This window comes from Carcharodon carcharias, chromosome 16 (assembly GCF_017639515.1).
Source record: "Carcharodon carcharias isolate sCarCar2 chromosome 16, sCarCar2.pri, whole genome shotgun sequence".
Lineage (NCBI taxonomy): Eukaryota > Metazoa > Chordata > Chondrichthyes > Lamniformes > Lamnidae > Carcharodon > Carcharodon carcharias.
Window position 1 is genome coordinate 102,100,729 of NC_054482.1, and position 19,595 is coordinate 102,120,323.

A 19,595-nucleotide genomic window follows, 5' to 3' on the forward strand; every position below is an offset into this window, starting at 1 on the left:
GTTGCTTGAAAATATGGAAGATAAAATGGTGCTCATCCATCATGCTGATGGATGAAAACCAAAAAGTACAGAACCGTAGGAAAATAGCCCCTTATTTGTTAAAATGGCAAAAAAAGTAATTCTAAGTGCTTGGGGAAAAATTGCTGCCTAAAATATCAATGGGAATTATTTCTGTGATTGTAGGCATAATTGAAAAATTACAGCCTGCTGACAGCAGAAGAGAATGATTTGAGCATTACAGAATTCTCAGATTGGCAGATCAGCCCACTGCTTCCCAGCTTTCCAACACACTTAAAAAGTTAGTCATGGCGACTGAACAAAGCTGAAGAGCTACAATGTAAGTTGGTAACCATTGGTTACAACACAAGCGCACTATCTGCACTCTGCTGGGAGGTTTGCAGAGGGAAAAAAATAGTTGTGGAAATCAGAAGGAGACATGGAGGGAGTAGGACTCTCAGTTCTCTGGGGCACAGCCACAGAATAAAATACACCATTCAGAGCCAACCAGACAATCCTTCCAACTTAACCTACCGAGGGAATCCACAATGTCTTTTACGTCTGTGATCAAACAATCCAGCTGGTAGTTTTCTCGACCAATGGGCGCATCTGATTCCCCGTATCCTCGTAAATCAACTGCAACCACTCGGAATTCACTCTTAAATTCTTGAAGCTGATAACGCCAAGAGTACCTATATCAGATAAGGAAATTGTATAAGAAATATTGATGCTCACTGAAACCAAATGACCTTTAGCCCTTTCCGTAAAAACAAAAAATTAAAGTATCAAAAGTTTTTTTTTACATCCCTGTGCTACCCGGGCCACCTAAGTGTATATATGGCATATGCCTGCGGTTTTTTTTAAACTGCTAGTGTTTCAGGGGCCCCTGTTTGTGCTGTCCAAATGCATGACTCAAAATCGTCTGAATTCAAACTCTTCCTAAGTCCAATGGCTCTGCTCCTCCTCTTTCTGCATTTCCATTATTTATGCCGTTATCTCCTTCAGTTCTATGTGGTGGAATCCGTGGTTTCAAAGCTTGTATTTTGTTTTTCAGATAGACCCTAACTGAAAAGGGAAACCAAAAAGGAAACTGATAAAGGTACTGACTCTCTCGGTTTCTAAAGAAACTAAGATTGAAACTGAGATCGGAAACCAAAGCTTCCGGATAGACTGAAATTGGTTGAAACCTAATAAAAGGACACAGAGCCATCAAAGCTCAGTAGATGATGATGATGGTGATTCCAGTGGTGCAGTACAGGCAGGTTAAAGAAGACAGAAGCTAGATCCAGAAGCTGAGAATAAGCAGATACAGTTGCTGTGGCTATTTCTGCTACTTGAAGATAACATTGATAGATCTACGCCATCCAGAACATTGTAAGCAGAGTTGAGGAGGTTCTGCAGACAGGTGCCATTTTTGGTGAAGACCCTGCCCATGGAACTCAAGTTTGTTGAGCGTTGCTGTTGGCTGGGGATCCAGCTAAATTCTAGAAGAAGAGTTGAAATTCTTTGTGCCGGGTGTTCTTTCTTAGCCGGGTAAGTACCAGTGTTGTAGCTGTACTGGAACAGCTTGGCTAGGGGCACAGCAGGTTCTGGAGCACAAGCCTTCAGTACCATTGCCAGAATATTGTCAGGGCCCATAGCTTTTGCAGTATCCAATGCATTCAGCCATTCCTTGATATCACGTGGAGTGAATCGAATTGGCTGAAGACTGGCATATGTGATGCTGGGGACCTCCAGAGGAGGCTGAGATGGATCATCCACTTGGCACTTCTGGCAGAAGATTGTTGCAAATGCTTCAGCCTTATCTTTTGCACTGTTGTGCTGGGCTCCCCCATCATTAAGGATGGGGATTTTTGTGGAGCCTCCTCCTCCAGTGAGTTGTTGAATTGTCCACCACCATTCATGAATGGATGTGACAGGACTACCACAAGATAGTATTTAGTGTTTGTTTTATTTGACTCCTGTATTGTAAAATTTTTTCTGTTTTTCGTGGAATCTTATGGCTTAATTCTTTCGGTAAGTAAGTGGGATTTTGGATTTCTTTTTCTCTACCATGATAATAGCATATCGCATCTGCATATAGAGAAGCCTTCTGTGTTATACTCATTGAAGGATCCCTTCAGTGATACCCAAATCAAGAGGTAATTTTGCCTCACAAAACTATTGTTATTTTAATATTTAAAAATTATTCAAAATGTTATGTATGTATATATATATATATATATATATATATACATATGTAAACATGAAACCATCCCAAAATAAATTATTTTTGGCTCCAAATGCCAAGTTACAGCACAGTTTATAATGCTTAATAATGCACAAAAAAAATCTCAAAAATCTGAATATTCCATTGTGGGCATGGTGAGATAAGACTCCCAAACTCCCCTAGGAAATATATTTTTCACTATCAAAACTCTGCAAAATGACATAATTCCCCACTGCAAAAATTGCAATTTTCGTGCTTCCATTTTCACTCATAATACAATAAATGGAATTTTGGAGATAGCTGCGGCATAACTCATGGTAAGCTCACATTCAACTTCATGCTCATTGTAACCACTACTTTTTGTATGTCAAACAAACAAGGGGGACAAACAAAGACACTAATAAAAATTGACAGTTTTCTTTGTGGGATGTGGACATTTGTTGCCCATCCCTAAATGCCCTTGAACTGAACATTTTCGGAGAGCAAGAGTCAACCACATTGCTGTGGGTCTGGAGTGACATGTAGGCCAGACCAGTTAAGATTTCCTTCCCTAAAGGACATTAGTGAATCAGATGGGTTTTTAATAACAATTGATGATAGTGAAACTAGCTTTCTATTCCAGATTTTCAATTGTATTCAAATTCCACCAGCTGCTGTGGTGGGATTTGAACCCATGTCCCCAGAACATTAGCCTGGGCCTCTAGGTTACTAGTCCAGTATTTACTCATGTCAAAGCTGTGGCCTTAGCCACAGGCCTTTATTCACAGATATTTTTCAGTTTTATTTAGAGTTGTATTAGTTTATTTTTTTTAAGTTGTTGATTAGCTTTAGCCTGTCCCCTAATGTATTAAAACAGCCTTAGGTACAAAACTCTGCAATGCTGATAATTCTATATTTATAGTGAAAATAAATGCCCTGCTACACTGGATTACAACACAAGGATATTCTCTATATGTTTACAATGGGAATGTCTTACAATGAAGATTGTAATGCAAGGGTATCCAATATATATAGTCAAATGTCCCGCACTTATGCTGCTGGTATATGCTCCATTTGTGACTGAGAGAACAGTTGAGCTGATCCCATACCTGTACCACTAAGAGGCTGCCTGTAAAAGACACACAATAGAATAACTTGGGAGGTTGACAGAAAATGGTGGCCACTTAGCCCATCATGTTTGCTGGCTCTTTGCTAATATCAGTGCCCAGCTCTCTTCAATATTTGAGCATCTTCCTTCAGTTAAAATTGTGACACAAGTTTCCAATAAAACACACAATGGTCTCTTCTTCAATTACTTGGAAAAGTATTTCATGCTTGAACAACCCTCTATGTTTAGAAACTTCTAACCTCTCCCCTCATAATTGCAAATCAATGAACACTTGTCACTGACTTCCTTACTGGAGGAAATATTCCTCCAATTCACCCTATCCACCTTATCAAAACCATCGCAATTTTAAAAACCTCTATTAGGTCTCCTCTAAGCCTCTCTGTGCCAGCAAAAATGGCCCGAAAATCTCTTCATAACTACTGTTTCAGATCTCTGGCATCATCATGGTGAATCTATGCCTGTACAACTTTAATGGCCTTTCTACAATAAATGTAAAATAATTCATCATGTTGCTTTTATTTAAATGTGTGGGAAGATAAGTGGGATTGTTTGAATTTCCAAAACATTAAGTGCACACAGTTAGATGTTTGAATGCTCACCATTTAAGATGCCAAAGAATTCAGCAGAAAGGATAGTGGAATGGGCAAAAAATATGATAGGTGGAATTCAGTGCAAGTGTGAGGTGGCAAGTTTCAGCAAATGAAATAACAAGAATGATTATATTTTGAATGGAGGATGATTAGGTAATGCGGAAAAACAGAGACATTTGGGAGCTGAAGCTCACAAGGCATTAAGAGCAGCACCTCAAGTGGATCGGACAATTTTGGGCTCCCCAGTGTAACAAAGATGTTGAGGCAATAGAGAGGGTACAGCGCAGATCAACTGGGCCTGGTAAAAGGAAATGCAAAAATGAAGAAAATATTGGAAAGGTTAGAAGAGAAAATTAAGGAGTGATTTACTCAAGAGAGATGTTTAAAATTTAAAATTATGACTCACATGGAGGATAAACATCTTGGAGTGGTTGGACTAAATGGCTTGCTTCAATATTTTAATTTATATGTAACGCTATGCTACTGCCACATTTGATAGCTAATTTGGATTTGGAAGTTGGTTGCATTGCAAGCAACACAAACATTTTGGAAAAGAAGGGACAGTAGCAACGTGGATACAAAAATGGCTGAAAAATAGAAGCAGAGAGTAATGGTCAATGGATATTTTTCCGGCTGGAGCAAGGTTTGTAGTGGAGATCCCCAGGGGTCAGTATTGGGACCCTTGCTTTTCCTGATATATATTAATGATCTAGATCTTGGTGTACAGGGGACAATTTCAAAGTTTACAGATGATACGAAGCTTTGCAGTGCTGTGAACTGTGAGGAGGACAGTGTAGAACTTCAAGAGGACATAGGTAAGTTGGTGGAGTGGGCAGATAGATGGCAGATGAAGTTCAATGTGGAGAAGTGTGAGGTGATTCATTTTGATAGGAAGAACATGGACAGACAATATAAAATATGGGGTGAAATTTTGAAGGGGTGCAGAAGCAGAAAGACCTGAGTATATATGCGCATAGATCATTGAAGGTGGCAGGACAGGAGGAGAGAGCAGTTAATAAAGCATATAGTATCCTGGGCTTTATTAATTAGGGGCATGGAGTACAAAAGCAGGGAGGTTATGCTGAATTTACATAAGACACTCGTTAGACCTCAGCTGGAATATTGTGTACAGTTCTGGGCACCATATTATAGGAAGGATGTGAACACATTGGAGAGAGTGGAGAAGAGGTTTACAAGAATGGTTCCAGGGATGATAAACTTCAGCTATGAAGGTAGATTGGAGAGGTTGGGACTGTTCTCCTTGGAGAGAAGAAGGCTAAGAGGAAATTTGATAGAGATGTTCAAAATCATGACAGGGCTGGACAGAGTAGATAGGGAAAAGCTGTTCCCATTCATAAAAGAATCGAGAACAAGGGGGCACTGATTTAAAGTGTTTTGCAAAAGAAGGAAATGTGATGTGTGAAAAAACTTTTTCACACAACGAGTGGTTTGGGTCCGGAATGCACTGCCTGGAAGTGTGGTGGAGGCAGGTTCAATCGAGACATTCAAGAGGGTGTTAGATGATTATTTGAATAGAGACAGTGTGCAGGGGGACAGGGAAAAGGCCGGGCAATGGCACCAGGTCATAAAGCTCATTTGGAAAGACGGTGCAGACACGATGGGCCAAATGGCCTCCTTCTGTGCTGTTAAGATTCTGTGATTCTGTGATTTTTATTGAGTAATTCTATTTTAAAAATTACAACTGATTCTTGCATGAGACATTGTGAATTACTGGGATTTCATTTTGGAGAATGTAATGAATGTTATAAATTTAACTTGAAATTGTAATGCTTCAAGTTTAGGAATGGAAACCAGGAACTTCATAATTTTTTGTTAACTATTCTAATTAATTCCAGGGACAAACTGAAATTGATTTAGTAAATCAAAATTAGATTAAGGACCTGAAAGTTTGAAAATCAAGAATTTTAGCAGAATAGGATTAATTTTGAGAATACTGAAAAATCAGATGCTATGACCATACAAATGCTGTAACTGCAGGGCAATGCACTGCCGGGTTAGGAACACTGGAACAGAACAAATACACGCTTGGAAAACTTAACTTGTGCCTAATTTGAATCAGCATCATCTTTTATTGTGAATGCTCTGTAACACGCAAGAGTTTCATATGTAGGGCATTTGACTATAAATAGAGAATGCCCTTGCACTACAGCCTTCATTGTAGAACATTCCCATTGTAAATATATTGAGAATGTCCTTGTGTTCTTGTCTGATACGCAGGGCACTTTCACTGTAAATACAAAGTTTCGTAGCCAGGACTGTTTTAGTACATTAGGGGACAGGCAGAGTGACAAGGACAGCTGCCTCATGAGACTGATCCTCGTTTGGCTGCTGGAAAGACTTGAAGGAATTCTACCTAGGGACAAAATGAGCGACAGATTTTCCAAAGGCTAATCTATGCTCCAGGAATCCTAACTCAGCAATTTATAGCCAACTGTGCACAATAGGGACAGCATTCTAGACAATTACATTATCTGGAAAATGTCTCTACAGGCAGGTTAAGAGATGCACAAAGCTTTGTCGCTGGCTTTCCGCCCAAACACTTGGCTTGATACAGAACACTGAGGTGTACTTGTAGAAGTGTTCATGTTTCTGCAAAAAAACGTGAGCATCAGACTTCAGCACAAGCAGACCTGAGCAAAGCTGCAGACAGCCTGGCAGAGAACCTGCAGCCTGGCCATATCTTTTCAATGTTGGGGAGGACAGATTCTAACAATGAGCAAAAGACTGCATGAGGGAGATTTTAACTCACATAACAAAACAATATTCACTTACAGAATTAAGATAGGGCTCCCTGATTTTTCACTGTACTTAGTTCAGGAGCAGAAGGTAGGATTTCTCTGCAGTTTAACAAACAGGATTTCAATGTTCCATGTTAGGCAGATACAGAGGCTTTTTAGGATGCTGATCTCGGTAACAGCAACAAGAAATGTCAGGTTTTCCTAAGGATTTAAATTCTTTCAGCCAGTGAGACCCTTTGTTTAGATAAAAGCAAAATACTGCGGATGCTGGAAATCCAAAACAAAAACAGAAAAGGCTGGAAAAACTCAGCAGGTCCAACAGCATCTGTGGAGAGAGAAACAGAGCCAATGCCTCGAGTCTGTATGACTCTTCTTCAGAGACCCTTCGTTTACCTCGATTAGATTTGACAATCGAACCAAGGTTATAATCAATGGACAGAAAATCCAATCCAAGGAGAACAACATTCACAACTGAAGAGAGTTTACAATCCGTTAACTAAAATTTGCAGAGCAACATCACAGCCTACCTTTCTGTCTGAACCAAAAGAGTTGTTCTTTCATCCTAGTACAAACAGTCTACATCCACAAACAATCCAATTTTGTTTGTATTAGCCAGCAGTGATATGTAAGAGAATGCTTCTCAATGCAGACTGAATACTATACACTATCAAAACTTTTTGAACTGTGAACACAGAATGCCATTGTGCTACCAATTATTTTAGGTAGAGCATTCTCACTATAAGTACAGAATGGCCACCATATTTACAGAATTACACCAGTCTTCTACATACTGAAGTCTGGGGTCCCAAGCTGTTTTTGGGCTGGTGAAGAATGGGGCAAGTGCAAAATACTCCTATCGCCTCAGAGAATAAGCCCAATGTACTTCAACTCCTGGGCCTCATTATAAACTTACAAGTGGGTTTCCAACTCAATTCACTGACCCATGAGAGAAACCCACTCACTTGCAGAGGTAACTAAAGCACCTCCTAAAGCGGGGTTGTTTCCTCTTCTGCGAGATTTCGCAGTTTGGCTGGTAGGAAAGGCAATTGCTCAAATGTTTCATAGGTGTAGTCCCTTGAGGTCCTGCTGGAAGAGTCGAGAGAGAAGGGGGAGGTTATCTTTTTAGCCAGTGCCAGGAGGATCCAAAAGCACCAAGTGCACCAGGCATGAAGAGGCATGGCTGAGATTGTCAGCTTCAGGAGCTCTAGCTGCATGACCTGGATCCAGTGCAAGAAGTGCTTCAATGAGCTCTCAAGAGTATCAAGAGGGTGCGCAGCTCTGCATCTCTCTCTTGCTCTCTCTCAACAACACATAGCAGATATCACATGATGTCATGCACCTTCAGGCCAAATGCTACAATACTCTTTCACCCACATCACAACTCTCATAACAACAGTAACTCAAACACTATACTAGTGAAGCAAATACTACATACCAGTTTCGGTTTATTGTAGAAATAATTTTATACTGTAATTAAATATGTTTTATATACTAACGGAGTAGAATAGCAACATCTTCAAATGCTACAAACTACGGGGTTCATTACCAGAACTCTGGGAATCCATGCAGCAGCAGCATAAGGGGTTTGCCTCTTTCCCCAGCAGCAACATAGTGGAACCTTAATCCTGACTCCTGGAAATTGAGAGAGAGAGGAAACAATCGAGTACAATATATGTCATCCATTTTAAAACAGCAGGTGGTAGTTTCTTTTTAAATTGTTTTGTAAACATATGTGCTATATCCACCAGCTCCACTAGAGGCTATGGTTACCCAAATACATCATCTACACTGAAAAATCATGTTGCCAGGACAGCATGAAACTGTGATATAAAGCAATAAGTAATCTTAATGGTCTACACCCTATCCGTGAGAATAAAATGAGACAAGTCTTTTGAGTAAATTATCGATCGCTGAATAACTCAAGCACTTAATAAAATAGGAGCAATTTGGTGTGAAGTTAATGTGACAATATTTAAGTTGTCCTTGGGATCTAGACAATGCAGGTAATGAATCATTTTTGACCATGAAGATTCAACTTCATAATGTGGGACTGGAATCACATGTAGGCAAAACAGATTAGGATTGCTGGTTCTCTTCCCTGAAGGATATTTGTGAATTTATTTGGCTTTTATGCCAATCCAGTAGATTCCAGAGTCATTTTCCTCCTGCTAACCCACATATTACCAGTTTTACATAGAGCTACATGGAATTTATAACAACATCATGCATTTATGTAGGGCTTTTAAAGTAGTAAAATGTACCAAGGTGCTTTATAGGAGCATCAAGGAACAAAAATTGATACTGAGTCACGTAAGGCAATATTAAGTGAGATCTCTCTCTTAAGCAACACCGACTCATTCTGTCACCAGGTTCACAGTTTCATTTCACCCTTAGCCTCATTCAGCACTTCAACAAAAAACCTTTTATTTTTCTTTTGGGTGTGAAGGATTGCAAGCTTCAACAACTCATGGGTACCAATACCCCTCTAGATTCTTCACCCCTCCCCTTTCCTCTCACCCATCTCTTCCTTGAATCTCAACCCTTGATCATCGACCTTCCCTTTTGTTCCGCCTGCCCCCTCCCCACTTCTACTGGCTTAAAGACTCTTACACTTCTATCTTCCTTCTGTTCTAATGAAAGGTCTTCGACCTGAAACATTAACCATTGTTTCTCCCCGCAAATACTGCCTGACCTGCTGAGGATTGCAGCATTTTTTTGTTTTTATTCCCCAAAATTCTATCTGTAAAAAAAATTATCATCTTTTGTTTGGTGACTGTTTTTTAAAAATCAAATTATTTCCCCCTCTTCTTTTGAATGTCAGACTAGCCCATATGAGGTGAATAGTATTATCTCAACTTGAATTTTCTTATGCTCTCCTATGTGCAAAATACATTTCACTTTGAAGTTAACCAATTAAATATGTATTTTGAGTTACACTACTTCTGATAACACTAAGGCATTATTAGAATTTCAGCCTTCAGCACTTGTCACTAATTAAATGTGCCGCTTATTGTCATCAGAATCTTGTTAAGGATCTGCAAATTAAAATTAATCACCATTAAAACATTATCATTGTGCATAATCTCATCCACTTCTGCTGTTTTAAGAGTCAAGAATATATGTAATTCTTTGTAGTTACCAAACCAAAGTCACATATTACAGTTAAAATTTTAAAATAGGTTATAATAATAGCAGTGTATAAATTCGCAAAAAGTGATCCAATTTGATAAGACGCGAAGCATTCGTGCATTGTTAAAGCTGTACTTAAAATGACTAATAAGCACCATGGTAACTGGGAAAATACAGGTGACCCTAATTGCTCCAGATTCTAGTGTCCTCCTCCACATTTCTACCCCCTTCATCACTTACACCCACATTCTCACCCCACGCACATACTTCTTTTTCAATCTTTCAGCTACAGCATAGTGTGGAAGGAGACAAGTTATAATAAGTTTACAGAGCTCGGACAGGACCTTTTATATAACGACATTTCTCTAAGAGCATGTAAAAATTCTCAGCTAACTTGAAAACAATGTGGACCTCAAAGTCAGGTTATTCTTTTTTTCTGCCTTGTCCTTCTGTTCTGTTTCTTCAGTATTCTCATTTCCATGCACTTCAAATATTCCCTTTCATCTTTCACTTGCTTGTCATTTCTAGTTCCACTTTCTTTTCTCATGGAGACCACTCTGTATGTCTCTGTGCCAGCTTTGGGTTTCAAAGATCTCTGTTCTTCCTTTTACCCATAGTTTACCCCTGGCTACACCTTGCTCACTTTGCGCCTCTGAAATTTTCTCTGATTTCAAATCCCCCACTTAAAAAATGCCCCCCTCCACCCCACCAAAACCAAGTACTTAATGTCTTGTCTCCAACCCTCCTTCTACATGTCTCCTGACCCTCCTGATAGATAACTCCCACCAGATCATTACATCCCCTGCAATCATTAATGCTGCTACCTCGCAATCTTAAGGATGGGTCATCCATACACCCTCAGTGCCGCTCTTAAAAGTGCATATACTTTCCATAGCACCAATATTGGCAGCAGAGCTCACATTTTGCAGCATTTCTTGTTGATGGAATGCTAGGAAAATAAAAGTGGACACAATGCAGCAGCACTGATGTGTGTAATAGCTGAAGGAGGGTTTGAAATAGACAGAAAGGATAGGTCACCTGAAGCAGAGGGAAGGCAATCTGAAACAGAGACTCAGCACAGATATGGGGAATCAACATAAGGCAAAAATAATAGCAAAACAATTCATCCATTAGATATCAAAAATGCTATTAAGAAGCACGTACAGAGCAAAATATGTACAAAATGTAGCAGCTTAAGACAGAATAACAGTAATCTATCACAGACTTTACAGCTATCACTCTCTTCTACAATTTTCTTATCTGTGCATCTTTGGCATCATATGATGATGATGAACATTCCAGTGTATTTAAGCAGTACAAATAAAATCAGTTTAATGAGCTGTCAATCAAAATGTTCATTAAAGCACCAAAACAAAACATGGAATAAAAGACAGACAAGATATCCAATATTAAATTATTCTAATTTTCTCAACGCATTTTACTAGCTCTACATTTAAATAATAAGAAATTAGATGGCACAGATAACTGTCTGCATCATTTAAATTAACGCATTGTTAGCTAGTATTAGATATTGAGAGTCCCAAGTTATCTGAAACCCAATTGTTTAAACGCAACAATGTTCCAAAAAAACTGTTTCGCAACTACCAATATGCGAATTATCACCGCATCACTATTGGACCTTTTTAACAGTTAGGGCCATAATTAATCCGATTTCAAATAAATATGTACTGCAAAACACTTAATTTTGAAGAGGCATAAATCACACCACTAAATGAGACATGTCTTTGACACTACACTGTTAAACCCAAAGTTTGGCAGCAAAACTGCCATAGCATCATTAAGCTTCAAATTGTCATTGACCCACCTTGCTAAATATAAATGTAATATTTTATATGTGGAAGCAACTAGAAATATTCACATTAAAATCTTCAAAGTAGTTATTTTTTCGAGGCGGAGTCCGTTAACGTGTGGCTTTAAGGATCGGGGGAGGATCAGGTTTCGGAATTCGTTGTTTGGGTTAAACAAAATCCCTAAAAGTATTACAATGTTGTGCCACATGTGAGTTGCTTGCTCGGAGGCACTTCTGAAATTACTATTCCAGCAGCGTGTTAGCCAAGACACAGCTAGAGGTGAACTGCAGCGGGAGAACGTGCTCAGCAGGTAAAAGGCTCTGTACTTTGTGAAAACCACATGGTTCGGAGTTTGAGCAATGCGGGTGGGGGAAAACCGCGTGAAATTGGCCATCATTGCTTTGGATGAAAGGACAACGAGGGGGTGGGGGGAGGGGGAGAAGGGGAAAAGCAAATTGATACACGTCAAAAGATTTGTTCTGCTCCCCGTATCTGGTGCGTTCTTGTTTGATTTCAGCTGCGCCTAAAACCGAGTTGATGGAGGAGCTGTCCTCAATTTCAGCACTTCCTCGGTCAACCCTGCCGCTGATAAACAAGACTGGCCAATTGTCAGCCCCATTGCAAATGGGAGAAATATGACCGTGTAAGGAAAGACTGCAGTGCACGTTACATAGTTCAGGACTGGGGCGCTCCAGTGATTTCAGAAGACTGGTCTGCTTTTTGTTTTAAAGAAAAAGGGAACATTTTCGCTTAAGCCAAAGGTCTAAGATGCTTGTAGCCGTTCCACAGCAGCTCAAAGCCCCACTTCGGAGTTACTGTTAGTAAATCAGATGCAGGCCTCCTGCAGGTCGACGAGAAACAAGAATAAAACTGGGGGGGGGGGGGGGGGGGGGGGGGTTGGTGGTCATGAGGAAAATTAATGCAAAAAAGAACCATTTGAAAACACCAGCCTGCCTCGCTACTCAACCCTGCAGTGGGCAGCAACCCCGGGCGGATGGTTCTCTTTTTTTTACCTTAATTCGTACATAACAGTGTGTTCCCAGGGACGTGTCGTTTAAGCAGGCGGGCAGAGTTTCGCGGACAATCCACTGAAAGGTCTCTGTTGGTTTCCTGATTATGTGCCACAAAAGTTTCAGCAAGACCAGGCAGGCACAGAGCCCACAGAAACTGTAAGTCAGAGCCCAGAGCAGCAGCTTCCTGGATTTCACAAGGAGTCGAGTTGTCAACATCAGGAATTCGCAGAGCAGGTTCACCATAGTCCGACTGGGGAGGAGGGCTCTCGCCAGCGATCGATCCACTGAAAGATCCCTCTCCCTCACTCCGGCAGATTCACCTTCAGTGCAGCGGGCGCCAAGGAAGATCCCCTCAAACTGAAGTCATGGAAACCACCAGAGATCGCAGCGTCAAAGATTACGCCTACGTAAAGCGTACTACTTTTTTTTTCTTCTTCAAATTTATGTTACAGATTTCATTGGTCGGATCAATGCCTGCAATGGGAAACAGCTCTCCAAAAAGCGGGGTGAAACATGGTGAGGTGGCCCAGGTGAATGTGGTGCAGACGCCATGTCAATGCAAATCATCACTAGGTATAAAAATAGTCCCACCGTAGAAGCAGGACAACAGACTGTGCTGCCTGGCTGAAAGGCTGTCATGTCATGTCATGTCATAAGCATCTTGTTTAAGGGTCGGATTTGTTCGGAGGAGCTAGGTTCGCATTGAATAAAGCCATTCGACTGGATATGCAAAAACCAACCTTCCATTCAGCAAAGACAATCAAATCCATGTGAAAGTCCCCTCGAAATGAAAGCACTGGACTCCTTCCTGCTTAGACTAGGACTAGCGATCATGTGGGTATCATGAGGAAGAGAGAGGAGAGGTTGGCTATTTTCTACATGCAATTTTACATTCATTACCTTTTGGGAAGCAGGGAGTGTTCCTGGAATGTCCCTTCAACAGATTAAATCATATAGAGGAATACCAACCGGAAACATTAATTCTGTTTCTCTGGAGAATCCGGGCTGTTCCTGGAGGGTTGGCAACACTGGACTGCAGAGAGTACACGTTTGTTGGGCTGAACTATCACAGATGCTGCCTGCCCTGCTGGGTTTCAACGACAACAACATGTATTTATATAGTGCTGTTAATGGAATAAAAATCTCAAAGCACTTCACAGGAGCATTATAAAGCAAAATTTAACACTGAGCTACAAACAAAAAGATATTGGTATAGGTGAGCAAAAGCTTGGTCAGAGAGGTAGGTTTTGAGGAGCATCTTAAAAGGGAATAGAGAGACGGAAAGAATTTCAGAGCCTCCAATGGTGGAAAGATTAAAGTCGGGGATACTCAGGAAGACAGGATTAGAGGAATGCAGATTTATCAGAGGGTTGTGGGGGTGGAGGTGAGTTCAGAGATATAGTGGGTGGAGGCCATGGAGGGATTTGAAGACAAGGATAGTTAGAATGTGGGAGGCTGGGCTGGAATAGTCAAGTCTAGAGGTAACAAAGCTTGATGAGGGCTTCAGCAGCAGATGAGCTGAGGTGATGATGGAGTCAGGCAATGTTAGGGGGTTGGAAACAGGAGGCCTCACTGATGACGTCGATATGTAGTCAAGCTGAAATATGGCATCAAGGTTGCAAACTGTCTGGTTCAGAGAGTTGCAAGGAGAGGGTTGGAATCAATGGTTAGGGAAATGCGTTTGTCATGGGGACTGTAAACAATGGCCAGTCTTCCCAATATTTAATTGGAGGGTATTTCTGCCCATCATGCACCTGATTTTTTTTATTCATCATGGGATGTGGGCTTCGCTGGCTGGGCCAGCATTTATTGCCCATCCCTAGTTGCCCTTGAGAAGATGGTGGTGAGCTGCCTTCTTGAACTGCTGTAGTCCATGTGGTGTTGGTACACCCATAGTGCTGTTAGGGAGGGTGTTCCAGGATTTTGACCCAGCGACAGCGAAGGAACGGCGATATATTTCCAAGTCAGGATGGTGAGCGACTTGGAGGGGAACTTCCAGTTGGTGGTGTTCCCATTTACCTGCTGCCCTAGTCATTCTAGATGTTAATGGTCATGGGTTTGGAAGGTGCTGTCGAAGGAGCCTTGGTGAATCACTGCAATGCTTCTTGTAGATGGTACACACTGCTGCTTCTGTGCAACGGTGGTGGAGGGAGTGCATGTTTGTGGATGTGGTGCCAATCAAGCAGGCTGCTTTGTCCTGGAGGGTGTCATGCTTCTTGAGTGTTGTGGGAGCTGCACTCATCCAGATTATGTGCAAGTACAATTCTGCTGCTGCTGATGGCCCACAGCTCCTCATGGATACCCAGTCTTCAGTTGCTAGGTCTGTTCGAAATCTATACCATTTAGCATAGTGGTAGTGCCACACAACACGATGGGGGTTATCCTCAATGTTTTGGGCGGGACTTCATCTCCATAATGACTGTGCGGTGGTCACTCCTACACATAGTGTCATGGACAGATGCATCTGTGGCAGGTAGGTTGGTGAGGATGAGGTTAAGTATGTTTTTCCCTCTTGTTGGTTCCCTCACCACCTGTGCAGACCCAGTCTAGCAGCTAAGTCATTTAGGACTCAGCCAATAGTGGTGCTTTCGAGCCACTCTTGGTAATGGACAGTGAAGTCCTCCACCCAGAGTATATTCTGTGTCCTTGCCACCCTCAATGCTTCCTCCAAGCGGTGTTCAACATGGAGGAGTATTGATTCATCAGCTGAGGGAAGGCGGTACGTGGTAATCAGCAGGAGGTTTCCTTGCCCATATTTGACCTGATGTCATAAGATTTCATAGGGTCTGGAGTTGATGTTGAGGACTCCCAGGGCAACTCCTTCCCAAGTGTATACACTGCTCTTGGGACAGGACATACCCAGGGATGGTGATGGTTGTGTTTGGGACATTTTCTGTAAGGTATGATTCCTTGAAGATGACTCTGTCGGGCTGATGTTAGACATGAAGTCCAGAATTCCAGTATTTTGTGTTTTCTCCAAACCCTGAGCCGGTTGCAAAACCTCTCCAGCCTCCTGCCACATCACCTATCCCCATCAGTTAAAAAGTAGACAGACTTCGTTGTAAAAACCTATCTGGTTCACTGATGTCCTTTAGGGAAAGAAATCTGCAGTCCTTACCTGGTCTGGCCTACATGTGACTTCAGACCCACAGCCATGTGGTAGGCTCTTAAAAATGCCCTCTGAACAAGGGCAGTTAGGGATGGACAATAAATGCTGGCCTAGCCAGTGTCACCCACATCCCTTGCATGAATAAAAAAAAGACTCTCTATTAATGTATTGAGTGATTCTTTTTTGTTAAATGGGCTTCTCCCACCATCTCTAATTTATTTATTAGTTACAAAAATAAGTGTTCAAAGAAAACAAAAAGAATACTTAATACTTTTCTCTTGGGCTGCTAGAAGCAATGTGCAAGATATTAATTGTTCATTCCTGGAGACTCCAGGACAATCCTATGCCCTATGGCCAATCTTGGTGGATTCCCACCCTTGAACTGATATGTTGCGAGTAAAATTCACACCACACAGGTAGCAGACAATGACAATCTCCAACAAGAGAGTAAAACCACCTCCTCTTGACATCCAGTGGCATTACCATCACTGAATTCTCTCATGAATATTTTGGGGGTCACCACTGAGCAGGAATTTAACTGGATTGTCACATAAATATTGTGGCTACAGGAACAGGTCAGAGGTTGGGTATTCAGTGGTGAGTGACTAACGACCTGACTCCCCAAATTCTTCCGCTGTCTACAATGAACAAATGAGGAGTTTGATGTAATATTCTCCACTTTCCTGGGTGAGTGCAGCTCCAACAACACATCAGAAGCTCAACACCATCCAGAACAAAGTAGGCCACTTAATCAACATCCCATCCACCACCTTATGCAATCACTCCCTCCACCACTGGTGTACTGCAGCGTGTATTATCTGGTAGATGTGTTGCAACAATTTGCCAAGCTTCTTTTGGCAATACCTGCCAAAGCCATGACCTCCCTCTACTGCCTAAAAGAAAGAGGGCAGCAGGTGCACAGAAGCACCATCAACTGCAATTTCTCCTCCAAGTCACATATCATCCTGACTTTGAAATAAATCATCATTCCTTCATAATCAATGGGTCAAAACCCTGCAAGTCCCACCAAAACAGCACTGTGGGTGTATCTTCACCACCCGGACCGCAGTAGTTCAAGGTAGTGGCTTACCATCATTTTCTCAGGGACAAAAGGGATAGGTAATAAATGCTGACCTTGCCAATGACTAATTCCTTGAATCAATTAATTTTTTTTGTCCATTCATTTAGTTGCATTATTTCTAAAAAGCATTTAGTGATCCTTTGCTATTTCGCTGTCATGCCATTCAATTTACTCAGCTTGCCATTTTGCTTATATCTGCTTCTATATGACACTCAAAGTAGAAATTGCAGTCGTACAAGTAAAATAACCTATGAGTAACTGTTGATCTAATGTAATTGTTGGAGAGGTGATTGCCTTATTTCTTTTAGTCTCAGTACATCTTCAAAAGGATGTTGACTTTGTGCCAGAAAATAGAGTTTTCATCTTTCCCACCATCGTGGAAGTTTAATTTCATCAATCAGCAGAAAAGGTAGATCAGTTTTAAAACTACAGCACATTTCACAGATGTAGCAAGCCCATTTAAAGTCTGTGTATAGATAGGCAGTGAATGCCTATGTTATTTTAGGCAAAGATAATAGTGAAGCATTTGAGTCGCCATTTTGTGATATTCTGTTCATTTCTTCCTTATTAATAAACCATCTGTTGATTTAGAGTGAGTGTTGTGGTCTTATAGTGTGTTTTTAATCAGTCATTGGCTACACATGTTGCATTCCAATAACTCAAATGGCTCAAACAGCTTGCCATTGCCATCCCTGGATTTTGTATTGTTAATTAGATACTGGGAAGGTAATGCACAATTCAAATCGTAGAGGATGGGTAGCCTGTGTGGCCAGTGACAGAGTGAAGTAGAGAAAATTATTTAATGCCAAACCCAAAAGCATGACAGCCATAATTCTATTTATCCTCACACTCCATTCCACTAGCTCTTGCATCTAGCAGATAATTTCCCATTATTTTTGCCATTCATAGTTTAAACTCAACAGCAAGCACATATCCTCCTCCTTTTCTTTTAGGAAAATGAACTACTTCCTCAATATACTCTTGCTCACTCTTCACTGTTCCATTTCTGGCTTCCCTTCTCTTGCGATTTCCCCATGAAACCATAACAAGAGAATTTACTTGTACCTATATTGAATGGTACTCCAAACACACTTTCCAATGGACATTGAGTACATCTGCCATATAGTGCACTGCTTTGCGCTCACCGTGTGGTCATTGAGGACACCAAAGTGAGTTAGAATGACCACATCTGAAAGTATGATCGTGATCTTGCTGTAGTTTTCCACTTCAATTTCTATTCCAACCATTGCATCCTACATTGTTCTGAGCAAGTTCAAGACCCTGAAGAAAAACTCTTTCATTTTCCTGTATCCTATTCTGCAGCAATGTGGTCTGAATGTTGACTTTACCAACTTCAGCCTTTAGGATGTATTTATACAAATAGTTTCAGCCTCAGACCAATTTGAACATGTAAAATGAAAATTAAGGTTTGAATGGACTCTGAAGCTATGCTCAGCACTAGGCAAGGGCCTGACTTCAGATTAAAGCAGTAGTTATACTATACAGAGTCCTGATGCAAACCAGGATTATATGCTGCTCAATCTCAAGTTGAGTTCCCTTCCTTTTCAGTCACTAGGATTGCCTTCTTCTACTTTCAATACTTTGACAAGGGAGAAGGAGGTGCAAAGGAGGGAAGTGAGCTTACATTTTGACTCCAAAGCTTGACTTTTCAAATATTTTTTTTGCATGTTCCACTACTTTACAAGTTACAGCTCATCCACATCCTGCTGCGCATTTTCTTAATTAAAGTCCACCATTCCCATTACTTCAATCCTATTGCTTTCAAGTATCTCTGCACACAAATCTCTAAAGGTTCATGAGCAGTGCAAAAGTAAATATGATCTACTGCGTGTGAGAATAACCAGATAAATCTAGCATTAAAGGGAGAAAGAATCATAGAATAGTTGAGTCCCAATTTCTCCAGTCTAAGTAACTGAAGTTCCTCATCACTGGAATCATTCTCTTGAATCTTTTCTGCACCTTCTCTAATATATTCATATCCTTCCTAAAAAGTGTTGTGCCCAGAACTGGACACAGTACTCCATTTGAGGCCAAACCAGTGTTTTATACAGGCTTAGCATAATTTCCTTGCTTTTGTACTCTATGCCCCGAATGAGAAAGCTTTATTAACTGCTCTTTTAACCTGTCCTACCACCTTAAGTGATTTATGCACATATATACCCAGGTCTCTCTGTTCCTGCAACACATTTAGAGTTGTATCCTTTACATTCTATCATCTCTCCACATTCTTCCTACCAAAATGAACCACTTTACATTTCTCAGCATTAAATTTCATCTGCCCAGTGTCTGCTCATTCCACCAACCTGTCCATGTATTTTTGAAGTTCAACACTATCCTCATCCCAGTTGACAATACTTCCAAAGTTTGAAATTGTGCCCTCTGCACCAAGGTGATTAATATACATCAAGAGCAGCAGGGGTCCTAACACTAAACTCCGCTATAAACTTACATCCAAGTCTGAAAAACATCCATTAACCAGTGCCGTGTTTCCTGTCATTCAGCCAATCTTGTATCCATGTCGGTACTGTCTCTGTTATTCCATGAGCATGGGGGATTTCAATATGCAGGTAGACAGGGAAAATCAGGTTGGTAATGGATCCCAAGAAAAGGAATTTGTGGAATGTCTACAAGATGGCTTTTTGGAGCAGCTCGTGGTGGACCCCACTAGGGAACAGGCAATTCTAGATTTAGTGATGTGTAATGAGGCAGATTTGATAAGGGAGCTTAAGGTGAAGGAACCCTTAGGAGGAAGTGATCATAATATGATA

The 19,595-nt window shown here is 41.0% G+C and overlaps 1 protein-coding gene across 1 annotated transcript in view; it reads right to left on the reverse strand.

Moving 5' to 3' along the window:
* The window catches only part of ephx4 (epoxide hydrolase 4), a 56,778-nt gene extending 43,803 nt beyond the window's left edge, over nt 1-12,975 (reverse strand). Inside the window, exons 1-3 of the mRNA XM_041208677.1 lie at nt 12,617-12,975; nt 8,210-8,295; nt 532-689 (exon numbers count right to left, since the gene is read on the reverse strand). Of these exons, the coding sequence (XP_041064611.1) occupies nt 532-689; nt 8,210-8,295; nt 12,617-12,859 (487 nt within the window). The 5' untranslated portion in view covers nt 12,860-12,975. The remainder of the gene's footprint in view (nt 1-531; nt 690-8,209; nt 8,296-12,616) is intronic.
* Between the last annotated feature and the right edge of the window lie 6,620 nt (nt 12,976-19,595).